At 34.9% G+C, this 26371-nt stretch overlaps 1 protein-coding gene and 1 pseudogene across 1 annotated transcript; both read left to right on the top strand.

Annotated features, from left to right (window-relative positions):
• The first annotated feature begins 238 nt into the window (after nt 1–238).
• LOC100260065 (uncharacterized) lies at nt 239–23580 on the top strand (annotated as a pseudogene).
• LOC100265275 (uncharacterized protein At4g22758) lies at nt 23196–24582 on the top strand. Its single transcript, XM_002270108.5, has 2 exons — nt 23196–23863; nt 23975–24582. The coding sequence occupies exons 1-2, from the start codon at nt 23590–23592 to the stop codon at nt 24148–24150; spliced, it is 450 nt and encodes a 149-aa protein (XP_002270144.3). The 5' UTR covers nt 23196–23589; the 3' UTR covers nt 24151–24582.
• Nucleotides 24583–26371: the final 1789 nt, after the last annotated feature.

Genomic DNA, 26371 nt, shown 5'->3' with positions numbered 1-26371 from the left:
ACTGAGGAAGGCACCGCTATAGGTGGAGCTGGTGGCAAAAGACCGAGATGCTGCTGAATCTCACGGAGAATGAGAGTCTGCTGGTCCTGCTGAAACTGGAAGTGGTCCATGCGCTCCATAATGGCCGTCTGAGTAGTGGTCAGAGTCTGGAAAGAAGCGAGCAAGGCACGGTACTCTGGACCAGGGATAGTGATGGGCAGCTCTGAGGTATGAGGAACACCAGGTGGGGCATCAGATGATGCTGCCTCTGGTACAGGCTCCGAAGGAGCTGAAGTGGACAGAGCAGGAGGGACTTCCCTTGGCTCGGGAAGTTCTGGGGAATGCTGATGGAGCCATACCTGATTCCATTGTTCAAGAGAGAAGCTCTCTCGACAATGGCGGCGGGGCTCAGACTAAGGGTCTACAGGAAAACCCATATGCGCCAAAACATGGCATAACAGCTGAGGGAAAAGTAAATGAATGGAAACCGCCCTCGTAAGACGCCGCTTATGCACCTTCTCCTCAAAATAGAGGAGAGCAGCCATAATCAAATGATGGGGGCCAAAGTAGTAGCCCTCAGAGATACGAAATAATGCCTCTAGAATGGCCCCTCGCCTCTGCACTCTATGCTGAAAAGGAAAAAGGTTGGCTCGAAGCACCACATCAACTAGGAGCATCCCTGGTGGAAACTCCCTCCTGAAAATGGTCCTCTGGGCAGATGTCCCTCGAGATAGGATACGAACCATGTCCCACTCAGAAAGTGGGGCCCAACGTCTAAATGCAGTGGGATCAGTTGGTGCATAAGGGATATGGAAAGCCTCGGCAATCTGTCGAGCCCCCAAAATACCCTGGCGTCCATCAATGGTAAAAAGGATCGAGGCGGGTACCGGGACGCCACGAGTAGTCATAGTCTGGTAAAAATCCAAAGCTACTCGAGGATAAAAAAACTGGGGCGGAGTCATAAAGGGTACAAGATGGTACATCTCAAGTAGGCGGTATGAATCCCGCAACTCAGTCTGTTGGCGCAAAACAGTGTGATCAAAATATGCCTCGACATGAAATGCTCTGGATCGACAATCTGAGTTGCCCTCAATGGGCGAGCTGGGTCTAGGGCGCCTGGTGGAAGGAGGCTGAGACTGTGAATCCCGAGGTGCTCTAGAAGACTCTCCTGGCTCTGAAGTCTTGGCTTTCTTTGTAGGAGGACCCCGAGGTGGAATCTAAGTAGGGGCCACAGGCGTGGCAGATGCTCTCCTCATATGGTATCTGCTCTGAGGGGCAGAATCAGCTAAATGTGTAGGCGCATCTAGTGGGGCCCACACAGGGGCGGCTCTCTGACTGCTCTGGGAAGTTGAGGTATGTCCTCCTCGGGTCTTAGGCATGATGAAGAAATGAAATGAGGCTCAGAGGCTTGGGATTGGGGAGGGTAGGGATAGAGAAATTGTAAAATTCGCACAAGGGTGGTGTTGTGCAAAAATTTCGCACAAGGGGGGGTGTTGTGCGAAAAATTCGCACAAGGCGCTATTCACCCGCCCTCTTGCAAATTTGAAGCTCGTTCAAATGGTAAAAATTTTTGGCTTTTGAGGGTGGGAAATGCTGGCTGAGGTAGGAAAAGGATTTTTCATGGTGGCTAGGCTTGGAAATTGGAGCTTTTTCACAAAGAAAATTTGAAATTTGGAGTTCCTCTACCCGGCGGCAATGGGTTTCCTTTGAAGAAAACGTGGCTTGAATCCTTAGCTTGAGGCTTTGGTTTGGTAAATGCAAGGCTGGGATTGGTTGAGGGATGGATTTAGAGTGTTGAGTGAAGAATTGGAAGGTTTTTGATGGAGGAAAGAGCTGAAAATTGAAGGAGTGGGCTGTGATGAATAGTGAATGCCGCGGCTATGGAGTGGAGTTATGGAGATGGGCTGTCATGGTGGTGCTAAGAATGGGGAATGATGAAGAAAAGAGGGCTCAAGGAAGGGATTGGGTGATCGGAAGAGAGGTGCTAAGAGAAATGAAGAAGAAATTGAGCATTTGAAGAGGAGAACACGACCTTTAAAGAGGAAGTGCAAATTTCGCACTCCTATGGAGTACCAAGACAGAGAGCATGGTTTTGAAAATTTGTCCCAAAAACGAATTCGCACAAGGTTCGCACAAGGTTCGCATTCTTGTGAAATTCGCACAAGGGATTTTGGGAAGGGACCGAGAACATGCATTTTTTGAAAATTGGCACAAAAGCATTTTTTGCACAAGGGATGTGTCGTGCGAAAATTTCGTACAACAGGAAGTGTTGTGCGAAAATGGCTGAGTCTTGGTTTTTTTCTCCCCTGTTTTCCCTTGTTTTCACCATGACTTCATTCTTCAAGCTTTCCTACCTGAATGTTAACACAAAAAACCAATTCAAAACACATTAGAACAATATTAAAGTCAAAAATAAAAATCAAAACATGGAAAAACACAAGAAAAACACTAGATTAAACTAAAATCAACTTAAAAGAAAACAAAAAGAGGATGAACTTTTTAGTCTTTGAAGAGACTAAGTTCAACCATAAACCAAATATTTTCATGTTGGAGGTGGATCAAGGAGGATGAACTCCTCCTTGTCTCGGGAAAATGATTCCATATAGGGCTTGAGACGATGCCCATTCACTTTGAAAGTTCGAGTGCTATTGAAGTTGAGTAGTTCCACTACTCCATTTGATTGCACATCATGAATTATGAAAGGACCCGTCCACCTTGATTTCAATTTTCCCGGAAAAAGATGAAGCTTAGAGTCATAAAGCAAGACTCTTTGTCCCTTGGCAAAATTCTTTTGATTGACCAATTGATCATGCCATTTTTTCAACCTCTCTTTTGCAATTTTTGAATTGAGGTAAGCATCATTCTTCATTTCCTCCAATTCATTCAAATCCAAACATCTCTTCAACCCGGCTCTTGTCAAATCCATGTTGAGCTTCTTGATTGCCCACCATGCTTTATATTCAACCTCCACTGGAAGATGACACGCTTTGCCATAAACAAGGCGATAAGGAGACATTCCAAGAATGGTTTTGTAAGCGGTCCTATAAGCCCATAAGGAATCCAGGAGCTTAATAGACCAATCCTTCCTATTCACATTCACTACCTTCATCAATATATTCTTGATCTCCCAGTTGGCTAACTCAACTTGGCCACTTGTTTGAGGGTGATAAGGTGTAGCTACCTTGTGCTTAACCCCATATTTGGCTAGAAGAGTCTCAAAAGGCTTATTGCAAAAGTGGGTTCCTCCATCACTGATAATGGCCTTTGGCACTCCAAATCTTGCAAAGATGTTGTCCTTGAGGAATTTAAGAACCACCTTATGATCATTGCTCCTACATGGGATTGCTTCTACCCACTTAGAGACATAATCCACTCCCACCAAAATGTAGGAATGTCCAAACGACATTGGAAATGGTCCCATGAAGTCTATCCCCCAAACATCAAAGACATCCACTATCAAGATGGGGTTCAAGGGCATCATATTTCGGCGTGTTAGCTTACCAAGCCTTTGACACCGATCACATCCCTTGCACATAGAGTGGGCATCCTTGAAAGGAGAGGGCCACCAAAAACCCGATTGGATCACTTTCATAGATGTTTTCTAGGAGGCAAAATGACTTCCACATGCACTATCATGGCAATGGGAAAGAATTCCTGATTGCTCTTGTTCAGGAACACATTTCCTTATGATTTGATCCACACAATATTTGAAGAGAAAAGGCTCCTCCCAATAATAGGCATGGATCTTAGCAAAGAAATGCCTCTTGTCTTGGGCACTCCACTCACTCGGAACTTCTCCAGTAACCAAGAAATTTGCAATATGAGAATACCATGGAGCTACCTCTATTGACATGAGAGACTCCTCAGGGAAGTCATCATTGATAGGTAGACCATGTGAGTCATGTGCTATCACAAGTCTTGACAAGTGGTCAGCTACCACATTTTCTACTCCCTTTTTATCCCGGATTTGGAGATTGAATTCTTGGAGCAAAAGGATCCATCTTATCAATCTTGCCTTGGCATCTTGCTTGGTTAGCAAGTACTTCAAAGCGGAATGGTCAGTGAACACCACTATAGAGGACCCTACCAAATAGGCATGAAACTTATCCAAGGCAAAAACTACTGCCAACAACTCCTTCTCAGTAGTTGTGTAGTTCCTTTGAGCCTCATTCAAAGTTTTACTCGCATAATAAATCACATAGGGCTTTCCATCTTCTCTTTGCCCCAAAACAGCCCTCATAGCTAGATCACTTGCATCACACATTACCTCAAAAGGTAATTTCCAATTTGGGGCTCTCACTATTGGTGCAGTTGTGAGGAATTGCTTCAGTTCCTCAAAACTCTTCTGACACTTCTCATCCCACACAAACATGGCATCCTTTACCAAGAGTTCACAAAGAGGCTTTGAGATTTTTGAGAAATCCTTAATGAACCTCCTATAGAACCCGGCATGTCCTAGGAATTGCCTAATTCCTTTAACATTTTTGGGAGGTGGCAACTTAACAATTAGCTCCACCTTTGCCTTATCTACCTTAATGCCATTTTTGGAGATGATATGTCCTAAGAATATTCTCCCAATTTAGCACTAGGTCTTTCTCAATACATCTTTGGAGAACAGCTTCTAAATGCAACAAACACTCCTCATAAGAACTTCTATACACAGTGATGTCATCCATGAAGACTTCCATGATGCGCTCCACCATATCACTGAAGATGCTCAGCATACATCTTTGGAAAGTTGCAGGAGCATTACATAGACCAGAGGGCATTCTCCTATACGCAAAAGTACCAAAGGGGCAAGTGAAGGTTGTCTTTTCTTGATCTTCCAAATCAATCTCTATTTGGAAGTACCCCAAGTAATCACCCAGAAAACACTAGAAAGGATGTCTTGAGACTCTCTCAAGGACTTGGTCCATGAAAGGCAATGGGAAATGGTCCTTCCTAGTCACTAAATTCAACCTCCTGTAGTCTATACACACCCTCCATCTTGAGGTAGGACGTGTAGAGACTTCCTCCCCTTTCTCATTCTGGACCACAGTAATTCCAGATTTCTTTGGGACTACTTGGGTGGGGCTCACCCACAAGCTGTCTGAAATGGGATATATGATCCCAGCTTGAAGTAGCTTCAAAACTTCACCCCTTACCACCTCTTGCATGTGAGGATTCAACCTCCTCTAGGGCTGCCTCACTGGTTTTGCATCTTCCTCCATATAGATATGGTGGGTGCACACCAAAGGGCTAATCCCTTTCAGATCAGAAATTTGTCATCCAATGGCTTTCTTGCATTTCCTGAGGACTCCCAAAAGACTATCCTCTTGATCATTAGTGAGAGTTGAAGAAACCACCACTGGACATTTCTCATATTCCTCCAAATATGCATATTTCAAATCAACATGAAGCGGCTTTAACACAAGCTTTGGAGGGTCCTCCACAACTGCTCCTTGTGAGTCCTCCTTATTGAACAGTGGTAAGATCTCTTCCCGTCTCCTCCAAGGAGACATGATGGCTAGAACATCAGAGGGTTCAGGTAACCCTTCTTCAAGCACTTCAAGGCTTTCATTCAAGCTCTCTTTTAAATTCTTGTCACAATGCTCTTCAACCAAGGTGTTGATCAAGCACACCTCCTCCAATCCTTCCTCCTCTTCTGGGTGAAGATGCCTCTTGCATAGGTGGAATATATTCAATTCCAAGGTCATGTTTCCAAATGTGAGCTGCATCACCCCATTTCTACAATTGATGATGGCATTGGAGGTAGCTAGGAAAGGTCTCCCAAGGATGATTGGTACATAGTTTGCTTCCTTAATAGTGGGATCAGTATCAAGCACCACAAAATCCACAGGATAGTAGAATTTGTCCACTTGAACTAGAACATCCTCTATCACCCCCCTTGGGATTTTGACTGACCTGTCAGCTAAGGAGAGAGTGATGGTTGTGGGCTTCAATCCTCCAAATCCCAGTTGCTTGTACACAGAGTATGGGAGCAAGTTCACACTTGCCCCCAAGTCTAGCAAAGCTTTCTCCACATGCGTCCCTCCAATATTGACTGAAATGATGGGACATCCCGGATCTTTATACTTAACTGGAGACTTACTCTGAATGATAGCACTTACTTGCTCAGTGAGGAATGCATTCTTTGTCACATGTAACCCTCTCTTGACCGTGCAGAAGTCCTTTAGAAACTTTGCATATGTGGGGACTTGCTTGATCATATCAAGTAAGGGTATATTCACCTTCACTTGTCTCAAGACTTCAAGAATTTCTGATGAATTCTTGATTTCCTTATTTCCATGTAAAGCTTGAGGAAAAGAGGGAGGCATATGTTTCTTCATCATATCCTCTTTAATCACTATCCTTGGCTCTTCTTCAATGCTTGATTTGGATGCACTTTTCTTCCCACTCTTCTCTTCTTGGTTATTGCTCTCTTTAACCAAGGTTTTCTTTGACAAGAGTTCTTCATCTTGCCTCACCTTAGGCAAGGGTTGATCAACCTCCTTTCCACTCCTCAAAGTGATCACAGCTTTAACCTCCCTCAACTTTGAAGACTCCCCCTCTTGGGTTTCAACTTCATGAACACCCTTGGGATTTTGGCTTGCTTGAGAGGGAAACTTTCCCTTCTCATTCACTGTGTTGAGGTTGGTAAGCCTAGAGATGGAGTATTGAATATTATCTATCTTCTGAGATAGATCATTTTGCATCCCCTCCATTCTCTTAATTTGAGAACTCTAAACATTTTCAATCTTTTGATGCAATTGGGAGTTGATTGCCTTTTGTTCACCCACAAAGTCACCCATGACTTTACTTAGGTTCACAATGGCTTGCTCCACTGAAGAGGTTTGTTGAGGTACTTGGGTTTGGGCTTGTGGTTGGTATGGAGGTGGTCTTGGTTTCCAAGAAAAATTTGGATGGTTTTTCCAGCTTGAATTGTAGGTGTTTCCATAAGGTGCATTGTTGTTAGGCCTAAATTGCCCCACAACATTGGCTTGATCACCTAACATCTCCCTCACAGCTGGCATGGTTGGGCACTCATCTACCACATGATCACATGATTGGCAAATGGTGCATGGCATGACATGGGCTTGTGTCTCGGAAATGGCTTGGACTTCATGCATCTTTTTCAACCCAAGTTCTTCCAACCTCCTTGCTATTGTTGCCACTTTAGCTTTCATGTCCATGTCTTCACTTAACATGTACATACCACCCTTTGGATTTTGGGTTGGTTGAGAGGGAAACTTTCCTTTCTCTCTTGAGTTGGGCTCATCCCGTCCTCTTGACACCTCAGACACATAACTTAAAAAGTCCATGGCTTCTTCCAGATTCTTACTCATAAAATCTCCCCCACACATGGTTTCAAGAATTTGCTTCATGGAGGAAGACATCCCATCATAAAAATAGCTCACCAAGAGCCATGTATCAAAGCCATGATGAGGGCAAGCATTGATGGCCTCCATATACCTTTCCCAACATTCATGGAACTTCTCATTTTCTTTTACAGAAAAGTTTGAGATTTGTCTCTTCAACCCATTGGTCCTATGGGTGGGGAAAAATTTCTTCAAAAATTCGGCTTGAAGATCAACCCAATTCCTTATGCTCCTTAGCCTTAAAGAATTAAGCCATATTTTTTCCTTGTCCTTCAAAGTAAAAGGGAATAGCTTGAGTCTCATCAAGTCTATTGAAGCTCCTTCCTCTCTAAAGGTATTGCACACCTCCTCAAACTCCTTAATGTGGGCATATGGATTCTCACTCTCCATTCCATGGAAATTTGGTAGGAGGGGCACAATATGGGGCCTTATAACCAGCTGCTCAAGAGGAGGTACAATGCATGAGGGTGCACTCATCCTTGGTGGGTGCATTCTATCCCTCATGGATAGATATGCATTTGGATTACCCCCTTGACCGTGTTGAGAATTCTGATCCTCTAGTGGAGGGTCCATGATGTTTACACAGATATCCAACTCTGTGTCTTGAGGATTCTCAATCCTTACTAATCTTCCCTCTTGGTCCCGAATCCAATAGGGCATGCACAAGTTACAACTTACCTGAAATAAAAAAAAACAACAAAAACAAAAGAAAACTAGAAAAAAGGTTAAAGTTAGAAAGAAAACGAAAATAAACTTAACAAAAGGAAAATAAAAGGAAATGAAGTTAGTGAAAAAGGAATTCACCAAACTTAATCACAAGTAGCCTCTAAAAGGTTGTATCACTGTATTGTGGCACCATCCCCGGCAACGGCGCCATTTTGATTCGCGTATAATTCCAGTTGGGTCATTTAATCAAAAACATTTATAAAACCTATGACCTCATACTAGCATAGCAAAGCTACTATAGTATAGTTGCTCTAGGGTCGAACTCTGGGATGGGTTTTCATTCTACCAGTGATATACTCAAGATTAGAAATTGAATTTAATGATTTCCTTTATCAAAAACTTAAAGTTTAAAAGAAAATAAAATTTGTTTTGAAAGTGTTTGAAACTAAACTAACATAAACTAAGCGAAAATGGAAGAAAGAAAGTCTCCCGGAGCTAAGGGTTGCTAGGATCAAGTTCAGAATGCAAAGTGGAAAATTCCGGATTTTCTTCCTCGCATTGGGGATTTAACCTATAGTTATTTCCCGAACCGGTATAGGTTTAACAATGAAGATTTAATACATAAAAAGTCAATAGAAATGGTAGTCAAGGTCCATTAATGGCTTTAGACACTATGGGTCTTCACCTTGAACCACTTTCCAATGGCTCGTATATGATAACTAATGGACTGATATGGATCTAGCAATAAGCATCCACAGAGACCTGAAGCTTACCATGTATTGGCCATTCAAAGTGATTCTAAGGGATTTAAAGCAAAACTTTGGATTTAGAAGCCATTTATGAACTCCAACTACTTGAATTTAATGCACGGAAGCTTTCCACCTTTTCATCTGGACTTTTCACCTAGCTTTCTTCACTCCAAGAAACTATAAGTTTAGCCTCTCATCCTCCGGGAAAACATCCTCAGAGGTTGTTTGGCTTCCAAGAAAAATAAAATAGTAAAGAGAAAAGAGAAACGAGAGAGCTCTGTATATTTTCTAAGTGTCAAACGTAACATATATCATATATTCCAAGAGGTGATTTCCACCCCTTATATAGTCTTTACAAAAGCAAAAGCTTGTGATTGGTTAGTTACAACGATAAGGAAGGAAATTACATCAAAAAATACATAAGAAAATATCTAAAGTGGAGTCGGCAAAAACAGAGGAAAATTCGCACCACGCATGGGCTGTGCGAATTTTGAAGGTGTTGTGCGAAAATTTCGCACAAGCCTAGAGCAGTTGGCTTCTGAAGGCCATATCTTCCTCATTTCAGCTCCAAATCGTACACGGTTTGAAGCGTTGGATTCTTGACTTCCTGAGCTTTGAAATGGTGTATAGCATGTGGAAAATGAACTTCGGGAAGTGCTCCAAAAGTGTGAAAAAAGACTGCAGCTGCTGTCCTCTGATTTTTTCACTTTGCTTCTCTTTCCTTCTCTCCTTTGCTTGGCTTGTCTTAATGATCCAAAAAGCTGTCAAAACATTAAAACTAGCCACAAATATGATTATAAGACATTGCTAGGTCCTTAACATGCCAATTGGACTAAAGATGGAGAACTACTACACAAAAGTGCTTAAAACATAATGAATTAAAGGTGTAAAATAGCACTTTTTGGGTAATAATCAGCCATGTCTTCATTTTGGCATTCAGAGCCATTATTCAGCTTGGCATTCTATGCCACCATCTTTCTTTGGTTTTGGCATTCAGAGTCATTATGCATACTCTTTCAGGCATTTATAGTCACCATTTTTCCTCTCTTTTGGTGTTTAGAGTCATGTCTTCATTTTGGCATTCAGAGCCATTGTTCAGCTTGGCATTCAGTGTCACCATTTTTATTTAGTTTTGTAATTCAAAGTCGTTGTGCATACTCATTAAGGCATTTTGAGTCACCATTTTTTCCTCCTTTTTGGTGTCCAGAGTCATTTCTCCTCAGCTTTGTCATTTAGAGTCATAGCTCCTAGCATTCATATTCACTGGCATTTCACATCTTGCCTTTGCGATTTCACATTCATCTTCATTTTTCTCACCTCGTGTCACACCCCAATTTTTTTTTTTCTTATGATTATTATTTATTCTTCAACTAAAGAATTGATACTCAAATATAGTATAAGTGCTCTCAAAAATTTAAATGTTGAGTTCCTACTTGAATTTGTTCAAAAAGAGGATATGGAAAACCTGTTATAAAGAGTACATCCTGTATTAAACATTGTGACTATTAAGTTAACAAAAGAAACTTGTACAACATTAATTTACATATACCAAACCTCATTGTTTACTATGGGTAGCTCATACTGCAAGTGTATCTAACAAATATATACATTACATCATTCCAACAAAAGGTGTAGTCTTGATACAAAAGGCATGGCCTCAAAAGACTTTCAATATGAACAAACAGCATCCAATCACAGTAAAGCATTGCTCAAGCATTCTTTCCTACATAAGTCTTCTGACCTGCATCTATAGGTGGAAGGAATAGGGTGAGTTCACAACTCAGTAGGAAAGTTTATAACCATCCTAAGTATACCCTTAAAAACCTTGAATTAAACGTTTAATAACATGCATGATAAACATTTCATAACCATTAACAAATGTGTAATCATGTCAAACATGTATGCATGTGTTTGTTGGTTTCATCATTGCTTTTCCCCATCCATCCTTTCACAACTGATAATTTGCTGACTCCCAACAATCTACACAGCAGATATCAATGCTCCACAAGATACTCGATCAATATAATAATGACTATTCTGGGACATCACCCAAGGGCAAGTCATACCCTGTGTCTTTTGGGACTCATACCCAAGGGCAGGACCAACCCCGTCTCTTTAGGGACTAAAACCCAGGGGCAGGACCAACCCCATACACCCACATCGAAGTGTCTTCCTCGAGGGCTTTAAGGACTTTCACCCAAGGACCCACGGTCCCACATAAACAATATATCAAATGATAAGGCCTGTAGCATCACATAAGCACTTCGCCACCAATAAATTCTCTGAATATGATCTGTGATAATTCCATATCCTTCTTGCAATGCAATCACACCATAAACCATTTCGACAACACAAAACCACGAATCTTCATACCAATATACATTCCAACATCAGGGTAACATTTCAATGCAATAAACCGAGATGCAATGACACTTTAAAAGATTTTATGAAATCATAAAAATAACATAAAATTCCAACAAATAATTCAAGGAAAGAAATCAGATACACCATAGAATAGCATAAAATTCCCTACCTTACACTGACTTCCTTTTTGTGTTTCTTCTAAGTAGGCAATCTTTGCCTATTACGAGGAATTGAAATGAAACAACATAATTTAGGTTTCCTAACCATGAAAATTTATATAGTTTATTGTTGCAAATTTTTAATTCTCACATTCTCTAATCTATATCCTACATGTTTTCAGATCAAATTTGAATTGAATTAAACAATATTTACAATGCATATTAATTTCCCTAATTAATTACCAAACACTAATTCTTTTGATTTTCTTAAAGCCTAACCTATTAACAAATCCCAAGTGTCCAAATAACCCAATTCATCACATGTTTACTAATCTATTTTTCAATCAAACCAAATTAAACAAAGATTTATGCTGATCTTACCATTAATAAAATACTTAACTTAAAATACTTTAATCTTTAATTAATTGTGATTTTTAACTAAAACGGGTTTATAGCTAATTATACTCAACTTTTACACAATTTTTACCGTTAATTCTATTCAACATACCATTAGGAACCAAAATAAACGAAAATTACAAAATTAAACAACTTGCTTACCTCAAATCTACACTTTCTCTCTCTAGTTTCTCTCTCTAACCCAAGTTGCTGCAGGTGAAATGGTGCAAAACGAGCTGCAGCCCCCTTATAAAGGGGTCTCCAAGCACCCAAGCATGAGGTGGCAGCCCACATGGCTACCACCAATCACCCAAGTAGGAGGTGGCATTCCACTAGCTCCAATTTCCAAATTTTGCACTTTAGTCCTTCAAGTTATCAAAAATAAAACCCATAATTGCCCATTAGTCCTTTAGGTTTTCATAACCCTAATTAGTCCCTAAGAACCTAATAAGCATGCTTAGGTCATTAACTAATCCCACTTAACCATAATCAAAGTTTAATTCATAATTAAATATGATTAGCACTAAACTAGTTTTAACATCTAATTAAGCAAGCTTAAAGTTAAGTGCTAAAATAATCATTATTGCCTATTTAATTCATTAGTACTAGGTGTTACACCTCGTTATCTCATGCTTATCGTTTCTTCACCATGTTCTTCTATACTCCATCTTTCATCGCACATAACATAGTTCTTTGAGTTTGCAGCACATATTTCGGTCACATTGTTGGGCACCCTATGCTTAGCATTCTCATGTAGTACACATATAGTCGTTCTGTTTGGACGCATTCTTTCCTGTACTCCAAGGTGGTTCGACTGTTACTCATCTTTGACATTGATCTTCGAGTCACTTTTGGAGACGACTTAGAGGGAGTTTAGGTTTTTAGTGCTGCTCTTAAGACACTTTGAGAGAGTCCTCTTTCTTGTTGGATTAAGGCCCTTTTGTTCATTTGTTGGTTTGAGTTTGTGTTTACTAGTGTTCCTTTGTTCTTCGGTAGAGTTCACTTCATTCCACTCACTATTCACACTTTTGTTTTCACTCTAGTGTTCATATTCTTTGCACTCGTGAGCTCTACCGAAGAGGGGCATATTTGTAGACCCCTATTTTGGGATTTATTTTTGTAGGTGTTATTTTTGCCACATATCATGATTTTGGAGGGCCATGTGTCACCTCAGGATTGGCCATTAGGAAATCACAACAGTGGGCTGAAGATGCAATGAGAGAATGACACGTGTAAGAGATTATTCTTGGACTATTTTGAAGAAATAGAAAAGAGATGCAAGCCATTATGGAGGAGCGGGTGGTTGCTTGGAAAACAAGACAGCTTGAGGGGGATTATGAGAGAAGGTGAGTATAGGTAGGAAAGAAAAGAAAATTTCAGAGAATGGAGAGAGATAGAGATGAGAGGTTTTCCTAGAGATAGTTGGGAAGAAAAGAAATTTTGAGGGAGCTAAGTATTCTTTGAGAGGAGCGGGATGGTTGGGAGAAGCGAAGGGGTGTTGCTTGAGGGATAAGAAAAGCTTGAGGGGAATATCAGTTGTAGAAAAAGAAAAGCTTGAAGGAAAAAGAATCAAAGGAAGATAGGTGAGCTGAATGGGTTTTATTAGTTTTGCAAAGAGAAGAAGAGCTCGAATCCAAGCGAGTTTCTCTTGAGATGAGGTTTTTTAGGTAAGGACCCTGTATTCACCATTGTTCCTGTTCATTATCTTCTCCATCTTGCTTTTAGATGTTATTGTTTGTTTTGGGTGTGAATATCAGACCATATGTTTATCTTTCATTGATCTTTAGAACGACTATGGATTTGTTGTCATTGTTTTTATCTTCTATTCTTCTTAGTTTTGCTGGAGAATAACTGGACTCTGTTTTAGTTCCACTGTGATATATCTCAAAATTCACATTCCTGGTTCTTATATGAACCTATGGTCTCTCAACTAGCTTGCAAGCCCGTGGATAACTCATGAAATGAGGCTTCGTTTAAGGCCCTTTTGGTTCACTTACTCTTGTTCTTTTTTTGTGTGTTAATGTTCTTTGTTTTATTGCTTCTTTGCTTCTAGCATCCGTCTGTGGTACACTTGGGTTTATGCATCTCCACCTGAGGGTGCTCGGTCTTCATGTGGTTGGTGTCCTGTGCTAGTGGAGCTACTGGATTTGCAAATCAAAGTCATGGACATGGAGGGTATGATGGAAGTGAGGGATCTTACGAAAATTCAACTGGTTATGGTTTCGTTGGAAGTGGTCCAAATAGCAATATTGGTGGGGAAGAGTTATAGAATGAGGAGATCCTTTGCTCTATTAAAAGGTTTATCAAGAAAACCTCTTTAGATATTATTGTGTATCTTGATACGTTGGACAAGCATAGCAATGGTTTTGGGTGACATGTAGCTGTTGCGTACACTAATTGAGATTTTAGGCTATCAATATGGTGCAATGCAGTTGTGGTTCTCACTCATGCAAAATCTACTCCACCACTCTTATCCTCCTTCTTTGTACTCATCACTGGCAGTTTCTCCCACACAATCTCACCACCTTCCCATCCTACTAACCTTCATGCCTCATCATACCCATCACCATTCCTATCTTCATCTTTCAATACCCATCAAACTCATTTCCCTCACTACCTTCCACCACCTATTCCACCATTCACCCTATACTTGTTTATTTTCTATCTTCCCACGTAAATGAAGTCCCATGCACATGGCATCCTTCATCTCCCCATCCTTCTAATCTTCATACCCTAACACACCTATCACCATACACATATCTCTATCTTTCATCCTATCATCAAATCCACTTCTCTCACTACCTCACCCACTCATTCAACCACTCAAACCCACATTCAAACCACAGGCTGTTATGAAACTCCATTCGTTTGATCCCCTATTCTACTTTGTGCGTGAGAGAGAGGGGGGGGGGAGAATGGAGAGAATTGAGAATCAGAAATCAACGATGGAGGCATTTGAGAAGCTCAAGCAGTTGGGGAAGGTACAACACAAGTGTTCTTTGAATGTTCAAGTTTGAAGTTGCAGACAACGGTTATAATGCGAAAGAGGAAGATTGTTCTTGTTGATGCTCCAATAGAGACCTTAACAAATGCCCCTATCCCTACAACAGGATATAATTTCTCTGTGAAGTTCAGTAGTGATACTTATAGCCATGATCTAGAAGTCTTCATGGATGATTTGGGCATCCTCTTTGACTATAGGATGGATCCACATTTTGTCGGAGTATCTGACACGATCTATTTTGAAGTCAAAGGACATGAGACCATATATTTCTCTTCCCATCAGTGCTTCATTGCAAGAAACTAACCATGTCTCAGGATTTGCATTGATCTTTTTTGTTGGCGGGTTTTCCATCTTGGAAATGGGCAAGAATTTAGTGTAGTTGGATTTGACAAGAAGCTTTAACAAGACTATAATAACCATTTTAGGGAATACAGATGTTGATATCCACTAGCATGAGCGGGATTCTATAATGATCAGTCATGTGCATAAAGAAGACTTTGGGATTGGTGGGCTTGCAAAATATGAGGTCAAAGTTCTATAGGCCAAGAAATTCAAAGATAAAGTGATGATCTCGCCCCAGTGCACATTAGCACCACTGATCCTTTGCCTCACCTAAGCATCAAGGACACTCCCATTGAAACCTCTTCTGCCCAGTACATATTGCAACAATACACAACTGCCTCTAGAGGACAAAAACTACATAACTCAATTCGAAATGCTTATGCCATGGGAAAGGTGAAGATGATAGCTTTTGAGTTTGAGATTGCAATTAAGGTTTTAAAGAATTGGAATGCCTCAAAAGATGCATGTTCAGGTGGGTTTATGCTCTAGCATATGAATCCAGACATGTGGTATGTTGAACTTGCAATTAAGGGTAGCAAGGTTCATGCTGGTTGCAATGGCAAGCTTGTCTGGAGGCACACACCCTAGTTGGGAGCACATTTTAAAAAGGGCCCTGTTAGGCCATTGCGTCGAGTTCTTCAGGGCCTTTATCCAAGGACTACTACTAGTATGTTTGTTGATGTAAGATGCATTAGAGAAAAGAAGATCAATAGTGAGGATTGCTTTATCATCAAGCTATGTGTTGGCCCTCAGACATGGAATGCTAGGAGTGAAGGCCCAACAGAGATCGTAAGACATGTTTTGTTTGACTACTTCAACCAGAAAACGGGTCTTCTTGTTCACATGGAGGGTTCCCATTTTACCCGTATCCAATCCAATGGTGGAGATGTTGTTTACTGGGAAACCACAATCAATTCATTCCTAGAAGATTATAGGCTAGTTGAAAGGATCATGGTAGCTCACTCAGGACGCTCAATAATGACCCTTTTCAGGTTTGGAGAAGATGGCAGTTGCAATCACCAACCTTATAGTGCAATACTAATGACACCTCAGGCCCACTCCTATAGGGCCATGCATGGCCACCCTTATTTAGCCCATTTTCAAAGCCCACATCCTTTAAAAATTGATTTTTTTGAAAATCCAATTTTCAAATAATTTAATTCACAACTTCTCATTACTCTTTAGTGTTTAAGTTCATCAAAAATTTCATTTTTCAACAAAAATTTGTTGCCACTTTCTTTTCGGCAAGCATCATTTCATATTTCTCCCTTGTTTTTTAAAATGTTTTTAAAATAAGCTTGAATTTAATTCTGCAATTCCAAATGATGGAATTTATGGAATTGATTCATGCAAAATAAATTGGGTATTGGTGGGGGCCCAACATCAATGAATGTTTTCTTCTAAAAATAAATTTGAGTGAAGTGTGATATTTGTCAATGATGATTTCTTACTCTGTTTAGTGACATGTGTGACATACTTTGTGTTCATTATTGTGCACTAACCCCATTTCATGATAGCGTATTAGTGCTTGTTGCTAAGGTACGCTCACATTCTCACTTTGACTATCCTTTATGCATGTTTTGGTTTCCAATGTGTGATCATTTTGGTATCTCTTGATCTACTAGTTAATTGTCATGTCTGTTTCATTTTATTTAGTAAAGACCCATTTTAGGGGCTTGGAGGGGTGCTATGGTTTTTACCGTACCTTCCCAATAAGTAACTTGACCCCCGAACCTCGATTTGGTTTTTCATAGACCATATTTTCCAAATAAGGAGTCACACTTAGGGTTTTATTTCTTATTTTGTTTTTCTTTAAAAAAAATAAAACAAAAATAAGTGGCGACTCCAAGTCATTTTCTAAAAAAATAAACCTTTTTCAAATAAAAAGCGAGTTTGTCATCAAATGGAAGCGCATGAGTAGAAATACGGGGTCCACAAGGAGTTTTGTTGCCAACGAGGCTATAACCCAATTTTTTTAACTTTTTAATGAATGTGTATATATTCAAATTCTATTTCATTGATTGTTAAAATTATAAAAATCATTATCAAAATTTTTTAATAAAATTTTCTTTATATGTTTTGTATATTTATTAAATGTATGAGAAATAAAAATTTACAAATACATATATCATCAGTTTTTTATCATTGAATATATTCAAATTAGATACAATTTTTGGATATTATTCATGAATATAATAAATTATATTATACATATATCAATTTTTTCGATAAACAACTTTAATATGTTTATTATTATTTCTTTCATTTCTATTCATTTTTTAATATTTCTATGAATTTTCATCAATTTCTATCTTATCGATATTTTTTATAAAAATTTTGTTGATATTTCCATATATATCTCAATATATCTATAAAATCCAACTCCTAATATTTTCCTAAAAATAATATTAGTGTTCTTAATAACCTAATTAGTTTTCTATTCTTGGAAGCTTTCTTTTATCATCTTCTATGCAATAAATCTCTCTTTCATATAAATATTTCTCTCTCAACCACCAACAGTAAAAGAGTTTCAAAATATAATTTATAAATTTTAAGCATTATGGTCTAACAATTTTAAATCCGATATGTGACACCATAAATTATTTTTGTATTAATGATTCCTCTGAGTAAGTGATTTTTTATGAGTGATTTCCACACATATTAAGACTATCATCACACATATCGTCTTGAGATATATACCAAGATGCTTTTGACATCATTAACAAAACTTTAATGTCAATAAGTTTCATTATTATTTATGGTATCATAAAAGGGAGAATTATGTTTTAGGGGTAGATAGACCCCCAAATTAACAAAAGGTCCATATAACTCTTCAAATTAAGTTGAAGGATATGAAATAGTAACGGACAAATATACCCTTTAAGAACGCATATAAAATATTTTATAAAATTAAGTTAAATAATTTTTTTTTAATAATTTTTTTTTTCAAAAATACTAAATTAAATAAAAGTGGTTTTCAAAAATATTAAATTAAATAATTTTTTTTCAAAAATGTTAAATTAAATAATTTTTTTTCAAAAATATTAAATTAAATAATTTTTTTTCAAAAATATCAAATTAAATAAAACTATTTTAAAAAAATATTAAATTAAATAATTTTTTTTAAATATTAAATTAAATAATTTTTTTAAATATTAAATTAAATAAATTTATTTTAAAAAAATATTAAATTAAATAAAAGTATTTTTAAAAAATATTAAATTACATAAAAGTATTTTTTTAAAATATTAAATTAAATAAAAAATATTTTAAAAAAATATTAAATTAAATAAAAGTATTTTTCAAAAATATTAATTTTTTCTCAAAATCAACAAAGGGCATTTTTGGAAATACTGAAGGATAATATCCTTCAACTCAATTTTCATACTTTCATTGAGTCTTGGGCTCAATTTGAAGAGTTACACGAACCTTTTGTTAATTTGGGAGTCCATCTACTCCTAAAACATAATTCTCCCATCATAAAATGCTCCTTTTCATTCTCTCTCTATCTTTTTTTTTTTTTTTCCCATCCCATTTTCTCTCTCATCCGTTGAAATTTAGTAGACATGCTGAAAAACAACTAAGATCCAAAAAGAAATTGCGGCGAGCTTCTCGTCCGTAACATCAAGATGTAAGTCTCATGCGGCACTTTTGACTTTATCCAAAATGGCGATGTGTTCCATAACCATAATGGACATTGAGGAAGTCTGTTTGAAATACGTCAGATTTTCCAATTATGGATACTTTCAAGAATAGCAAAGACACAGAAAAAGATATGATGATTGCAAATTTTCTAGAGTCTTACGCAAAAATCATTTGGATCCATCGAACTCTTTTCCACCGCAAAGGACGATAAATAATTTCCTATCATTATGCCCAGTCGCCGAGCATATGCATGTCTTTGGTTTCCATTCATCTTGAATATAATTATATTTTATCACTTCTATTATTTTAATTCTTTTTTATTTTGAATCGCACAATTTGATTAAGGTGAAAAAAACCCACTAAATCAATCAATCCCAATTCCTAAATCGAACCTATTTTAGGACGCTGCTTTTTTAAAAAAAAAATTATAAATTTAATTTGATGAAATATCAAAATTATAGATTTGATTTAAGGTAATAAGTTAACTTTTTTTTTTATTTTAATTTTTCAACCAAAAAATGGTGGATTCATAAAAAATTATCATTTGATTTATGAATTGTTTTATTATTTCCTGAGTTGTTATAATATTAGAGTCAAATTCCGTTTAAAAACTAATTAATATTATAATTTGGAACACTTTGCAAGCATGATTTAGTGCTGAGTTAGTTCAATTCTATGAACGGTTTAATCTCTACATAGTGATGTTTGAAAGGTAGAAGGATTATATTTTTTTAGTCCTTCTATAAAATATCTCTCCTTTTTTATCAATTATTATTATTATTATTATTATTACTTCTTTCGGTAAAGAAATTAAAATTAAAAAAAAAAACTTATTTTAGTTGATGTTGATGAATTATATTAGATCAAAATTTGTTTTTAATCAATTTATGTTAAAGTTAAATTTCTTTTAAAATAAAATTTATTTAACACAATAAAATTAGAATTTTAGGTAAGCTTTACCTAATTTATTTATAAGAACAAATATTTCATTAAAGGGCTAATGAAAAAATTGAAAATTATAATTATATTTTTTAAAACAATTTTAATAAAAAAATGATGATGAAATAAATTAAGTGATACATTATTTTTATTTAAGTTATATCATTTTTTATTTTATTATAACTTTTATTCTATAATTTATTTTTATCGATTTTTTATTATATATCATTGACAAAAATATTGCTAATATTTTTCCTTTTTTTTTTTTTTTGTCATTTTTCAAGAAAACGACATACTCTAAAAAAATATATTATGATGAAGTAAATTAAATAATGACACTTTTTATTATTTATGAAATATTTTTAAGGTTACGTTAAATAATGTTGAATCAAATTTAAGTATTATCCATTTATTATTTATAATTAAATTATCTAAAATTAAGAAGAAAAAAAAATGTTATGATAGGTATTTAAGCTTTTTATAAATAAAATAAAATTTTATTATATAAAATAAAAATAGAATCATAAATAAAAATTTATTAATTAATTTTATTTTTATAATGAAAATTTTAAAGAACGTTTAATATAATTTTTTTTCTTACGAAAAGGTAACTACCAAGAAAATTTTTAAATACTTGTATTAACTTTTCAAATAAATAATGGTTAAAAATAATAGTGACATTACATGTGAAATTATATTATTAAATAAATATTTAATCACTCACTTAAAAAATATATTTTTATCTTGCTAAGGTATTGTGTAGAATGTTTAAATTTGTAAAAAGAGAAAGAAAAAAAAATCATTTTCTAACTTAAGGATGGTAAGAGGACGGTTTCGGGATGAATTGGCCTAATTTTAACCCCGCTCTATTTATTCAAAATAATTTTCATCCTATCTCATTAAAAAAAATAAAATAAAATGGGGGTGGGGTATTTATGCAAATTTCTCATATTCGCCCTACTTTCCCCCTTTTAACTTTTTTTTTTTTTTTTGAAAAATTTTAATTTTAAAAAAAATTAATTTGAAAGTTTTTAATCATATTAAAATAAATATATTTTATAAAAAATTTAAAATATTATAATTTTTTATAACTTATTTTATTGAAAAGTATAATTATTATTATTATATATAAAATAGGAAAATAAAAATTAAATTAAATTAATTTTTAAAATTAATTTTATATATAGTTGGGGTGGACATGACAAGACAATATCCCCTAAACTGTCCTCGATTTTAAAAAAATTCTCAAACTCATCCCTAACAGGTTTATTAAATTTTCAAATCTATCTCATTAGGAACGAGACATGGTAGATACACGAAAAAAACTCACCCATTGTCATCCCTAAACTTAAGCTATTTTTATTATAAAACAATCAAATTACATTTTACACTTAAAAGACTCAAGATACTATCAAATACTTTTGCTTCTATTAATTCAACACTTACAATTCAAAATTAAGATTTTTAATTACTTAATTTTCAGTTTTATTGAACACCACCTAACTATTTTTTATAATATTTTAGGTTCAATTATCATATTTTTGGATTATATCATATCATTTGTATTAATCATTTATGATTTTTTTCTTTTTTCTTTTTTTGGGAAAATATACATCTAAATATTTTTTCTTAAATTGAATGAACAGTAAATGGAGTTGATTGTTGAATAGCTAAATCAGTTCTATTCAATTTTAATTCAACTAAGGTGGTGTTTGTTTTTTGGCTGAATAGAAAAAGTCAAAATATTTGGCTTTTTCTATTCAGCTAAAAGTAACTTGTTGATATCATCCAACATAACTAAAATGAACTTATTATCCATAGGTTCAATTTAATTATGTTGAATGATGTCAACATGTTACTTTTAGTTGAATAGAAAAAGTCAAATATTTTGACTTTTTCTATTTAGCCAAAAAACAAACACCACCTAAATCTATCTCAATGCTTGAGTTAATTAATAACAAATCTGAACTGAATCATGTCAATCACAAATCTAATTAACTACCAAAAAAAAAAAACTGAATTTTAGAATAAAATAAAATAATACATAAATAGAAAATTAAATAGATATTCAAAGAAGTATTGTTCCTTCCTAATTTTCAGAAAGTATTAAAAAAAGAAAAAAAATATTAAATAAAATAATTTTGTTATATTTAATTGTATGAAAAATAATAAAGAAAATTAAATATAATAAAAATTAATTAAAATTTTATATATTTTTAAATTTTTTATTTCAAATCTTGTTAATTCGGTTTTTATTACATATAAAATATAATACATCAATTTAATTCTTTTTTTTTTTATCCAAAAACGGATTGAATCATTTTATTTACACCCCTGCTTAGATATTTAAGAGTGAAAAGACAAGTAACATGTATAACATGTTTTTTTTTTTCCAAGTTTTGCCTTACAGTTGGTTGTTAAGTTTTCATGTTAGCAATAATACCAGTGACAAAATAGGGTATAGATAATGTTTTTAGAGTAATTAAAAAGATGTATATAATTGTAAAACTTGTTAATGTGATTTGGGACATTTTGAAACCAAACCTATGGCCGCAAATTTTATATAAAAGATATAGTATAAAGCTTTGAGGTTATTACATATATGGTCAAAAAAATTCGCAACAAATATTTGAAATCACAAAAAGGATTTCTAACAAATATTTGAAATTTATTTTGGGATGATTAAAAAGCAATTGATACATATATATATATATAAATTATTAAACATTTTTAGGTTATTTTTTGTTCTCGAGAAATGCATAAAAAAATGAGAAAGAACATACAAAGAAAAAATAAAAAATAAATTTAAAGTTAATAAATTATTTTCATATATTATTTTAAATTGATTTTGTTTTTTGTTTTTAATTATATTAAGATTAACTAATTAAAAATGTATAAATTTATAATAAATTTTAATTATATTTGATTTTTTTTCCTTGTTTTTCACAATCAAATCAAAGATAAGACAACCATTTTACTTAATATTTTTTTTTAGTATTTTTCAAAAATCAAACATAGAGAAAAAAACTTTTATTTTGGGTAAAAAAAAAAACTCACTTTTCCTTTCTCTTTTTTTTTTGTTTGTACTTTTGTGGAACTAAATACAAGTACTAAGGTGAGAAAAAGGTTTTATTACGGGTAAAAAGCTCACTTTTACTTTTAACAAAAATAAATAGCCTAGAAAAGGACAAAAGGTTAAAAGTTGGGTCATAAATTATTTGACCACACTTTGACAACATTATTTAGCATGTAAAGAAAGGTACACTATCATGCCAGTAGTTCATATGAATTGGAAATTGCTTATGGGGAATGATTTTGAACATGTCGTGATACAATTGGATTTAAGAGTTCTTTTGGTTGGGGGGTTTTATTAATTTGATGCCCCCCTCTTTAAAAGAATCCAGTAATTAACAAGTGGAGCCTTCATTTATCCCATAATTAATTAATTACCCATAAACTCTGAGCCTCTTAATAATGAACGAATAAAGGAAGGGGGAGAAGATTGAAGCGGTGGTTGGAGTGCTTCCACTTGTTGGACGCCAAACCAACAAGCGGCATGGACAAAGGCAAATGGGAAATGGCATGGAGGAGGCAGCATCAAACTCAGCTAACCGCACAACACATGCCCTATACGCATGCACGACACCGCACATGCACCTCCCCACACCCACTCATCAAATATGACAACAGCCCCCAACCCCCAAGCAGAGAGACCTTTGCCCCTCTCTCTCCCCTCATCCTCACCTCCTTTTCTTCTCTTCTTGACTCTCTCTTTCTTTTAAAAACCCTAGGACCCTCTCCCTTGGATGCTGCAAACTCCCTTTGCCTTTCATGCACGTTTGAGCTTCTCATCCTTGGACAGGGGCAGCGGCGCGTGCCCTTCACGCGCATTCCTCCTCCTCCTCCTCCTCCTCCTCCTCCTCCTTTTGCGAACTGCTGCCAAGGCCTTGATATTCCACCGCTTGGTTTTGTTTGGGTAAGGTTTGGTAATGAAGAGGAAGATGTCTCAGAAAATGTTGCGTAGGAGGCAGAAGAAGAAGAGTTTTGAAGAGCAGAATATTAATGGGACTAATAATCGGTTCTTGATCAGCGTCAACGTATTGGGCAGCTCGGGACCCATAAGATTTGTGGTGAATGAGGGTGATTTGATCGCCGCTGTCATTGACACAGCTTTGAAATCTTATGCCCGCCAAGGTCGTCTTCCCCATCTGGGTTCTGACATCAACCAGTTTCTTCTGTACTGCGCCAATGTCGGAGCTGACGGTATTCAATTTATGGTTTTTATTTTTATTTTTTATGTTTGAATAATTTCCCTTTTCCACTCTCCAGACATGACATAACTTTTCATTTATTGAATGTTGAATGCTGTTGTAGCCTTGAGCCCATGGGAATTAATTGGGTCGTGTGGAGGAAGGAACTTTGTCCTGTGCAAGAAGCAGATAGAACCTCAGATGAGGGAAACGAGGCCTGAGATGCTTGGTCGGAAGGGGAGTGGCAGCTGGAAAACATGGCTCAACAAGTCCTTTAATTTCAAGATATTATCTCATTGACTCTTTAAGTTTATCATGGGTACATCTCCTTAGCTAGTCTGCTTAGTGCTTACCCACATCCTCACTCGTTGGGTTTGCAATTGCAATCACAATTTTCCTGTCCCTTTTGGGCATTTAAATTATGGAAGCAAAGATGTTCTCCCGGGTCCTGCTCCAAAAGAGTAGTGTGATTAATTCACACTATTTTCCTTGTTAGCTGCCGGTCTGCAGTGAAACATTGGAATCATCTTTTTCAGAAGGTCATTTTAAAGAGCATCATCTTCTCACTTTTTCCCAGTAATGAGCAGATATTCCCGATCTTTCCAGTCTTATGGGTCATTTTCCAAAGTGACAGTTGGATATGGCAACATATTAAGATCATGTATAACGGAGGATGAGAAACGGGGAAATTATGTAAAATGTCCTATTCATGAAATATAGATAAATTTAGAACCTAAAGGAGTCATTTTTATTGGAAGTATATTTTGAGGAAAATAATTCTCATTTCATGTACTAAAATAATAACCTTTTGCATGTTTTCAAAAGTGTCCTTCAACCAAATTAAGGCGCACTACTACCTATATAAGACAAATTAACAAGTATATTTGATTGGATCCACGTATCTAGCTGTCAAATCACCCACCATCACTTTAGTCTCTATATCAAACGTATCATTAGAGATAATAATATAGTTTTATGTAAAAGTAACAATGCAAATAAATAAAAGTACCACTATATATAGAAGGATCTACTAACTTATTTATCATTCATCACAACTTCAACCTTTATGTTAAATATGCTATTGAAGATAGTAACTTTGTTTTTACCTAAAAATAACAATGTTAATAACTAAAAGCACCACTATAAATAGCAGGATGCACTATGTAAAAAAAAGACATAATATACTTTTTAAAAACAATATTTATTAAAATAAAAACAATTTTAATGGTTTAAATTTTTAATTAAACAAAAATGTACATTTGTTTTTACATATTTAATAAAACACATTAGTTTTTCCTTTTTTTTTTAAATATCAATTTATTATGATGGTAATTGAACTTATATTTAAAATTTTAATGCAAACACTTTTAAAATTTTGATTTTACATACCTTTAAATATTGCTTTTAAAATTAATTACTCTTAAAGAATGATCATTACTAATTTTTTATTGAATGAAGTTAAAAGGTAATTTAATTATTTTTTTAAATATTTTTGTTTTGTTCTTATTTTTGAAGAAAACAAAAAATTTAGTTTCAACACATATGGATGATTTTTTTTTTCTTAAAATTTAGGTTTAATAATCTATAAAAAGTTTAAAAATAAAATATAAAAAATGAGATCCATAATATAAAAATTATAAATATTATAAATATAAAAATATTATGAATGCAAAACAAAATAAAATATTATATATATATATATATATATATATATATATATATATGTATTTGAAATCAAAATTATTTAAAATATTAGTATTTGTTCATTTATTTATTAGATTATTAATTATTATAGGTGAGTATATTTTTATATTAAAAACTAAATTATTTTAATGCATTAATTACCCATGATGTTAAAATAAAATTTTAATAAAGCAAATGAAAAAAATTATGAATAAATGAATTATATTTTTTTAAAATAAAGTTTACTTTTTTTAAAAAAGTAGATTTTCAAAAATAGGGAAAAAGTATGAGTATTATTTTACAAAATTAATTAAAATCAAAATATTAAAAAAGAACAAAATTTGTTTAATTGTAATATAAAACTTAATTTAATTTGGTGAGAAGGTGAGAATGGCTAGGAGCAAGGAGGGAAAAAAGAAATAGAGAAAAAAAAAAAGGTGGAGAGGCCCACCAATTGGACCGTTCAAGTGAGGAAAAAAAAATTCAAAAAGAAAGGGAAAAAAAGTAAGGGAATCGACATTATATGATAATTTTGGAAATATATATAAAGTTATCATTCTAATGCATGAAATATGAATTAATTTCCCTAAATGTACTTTCAATGAAAGTGACTCTTTTGAGTTATGAATGTATTTATATTTTATGGATATGACATCTTTTGCATGAAATGAGGATTGATTTCTCTAAATGTATTTTCAATGAAAGTGACTCTTTTGAGTTATGAATGTATTTATATTTTATGGATAGGACATTTTACATAATTCCCCCATAAGAAAATAGGTGAGAGGGGCTCCTAGAAAATTGAAAATGTGTAAAACAAAAGACAAAAGGCCTTATC

This window comes from Vitis vinifera, chromosome 14, assembly GCF_030704535.1.
Source record: "Vitis vinifera cultivar Pinot Noir 40024 chromosome 14, ASM3070453v1".
Taxonomy (NCBI): Eukaryota; Viridiplantae; Streptophyta; class Magnoliopsida; order Vitales; family Vitaceae; genus Vitis; species Vitis vinifera.
This window is presented reverse-complemented; position numbering and strand designations above follow the sequence as displayed.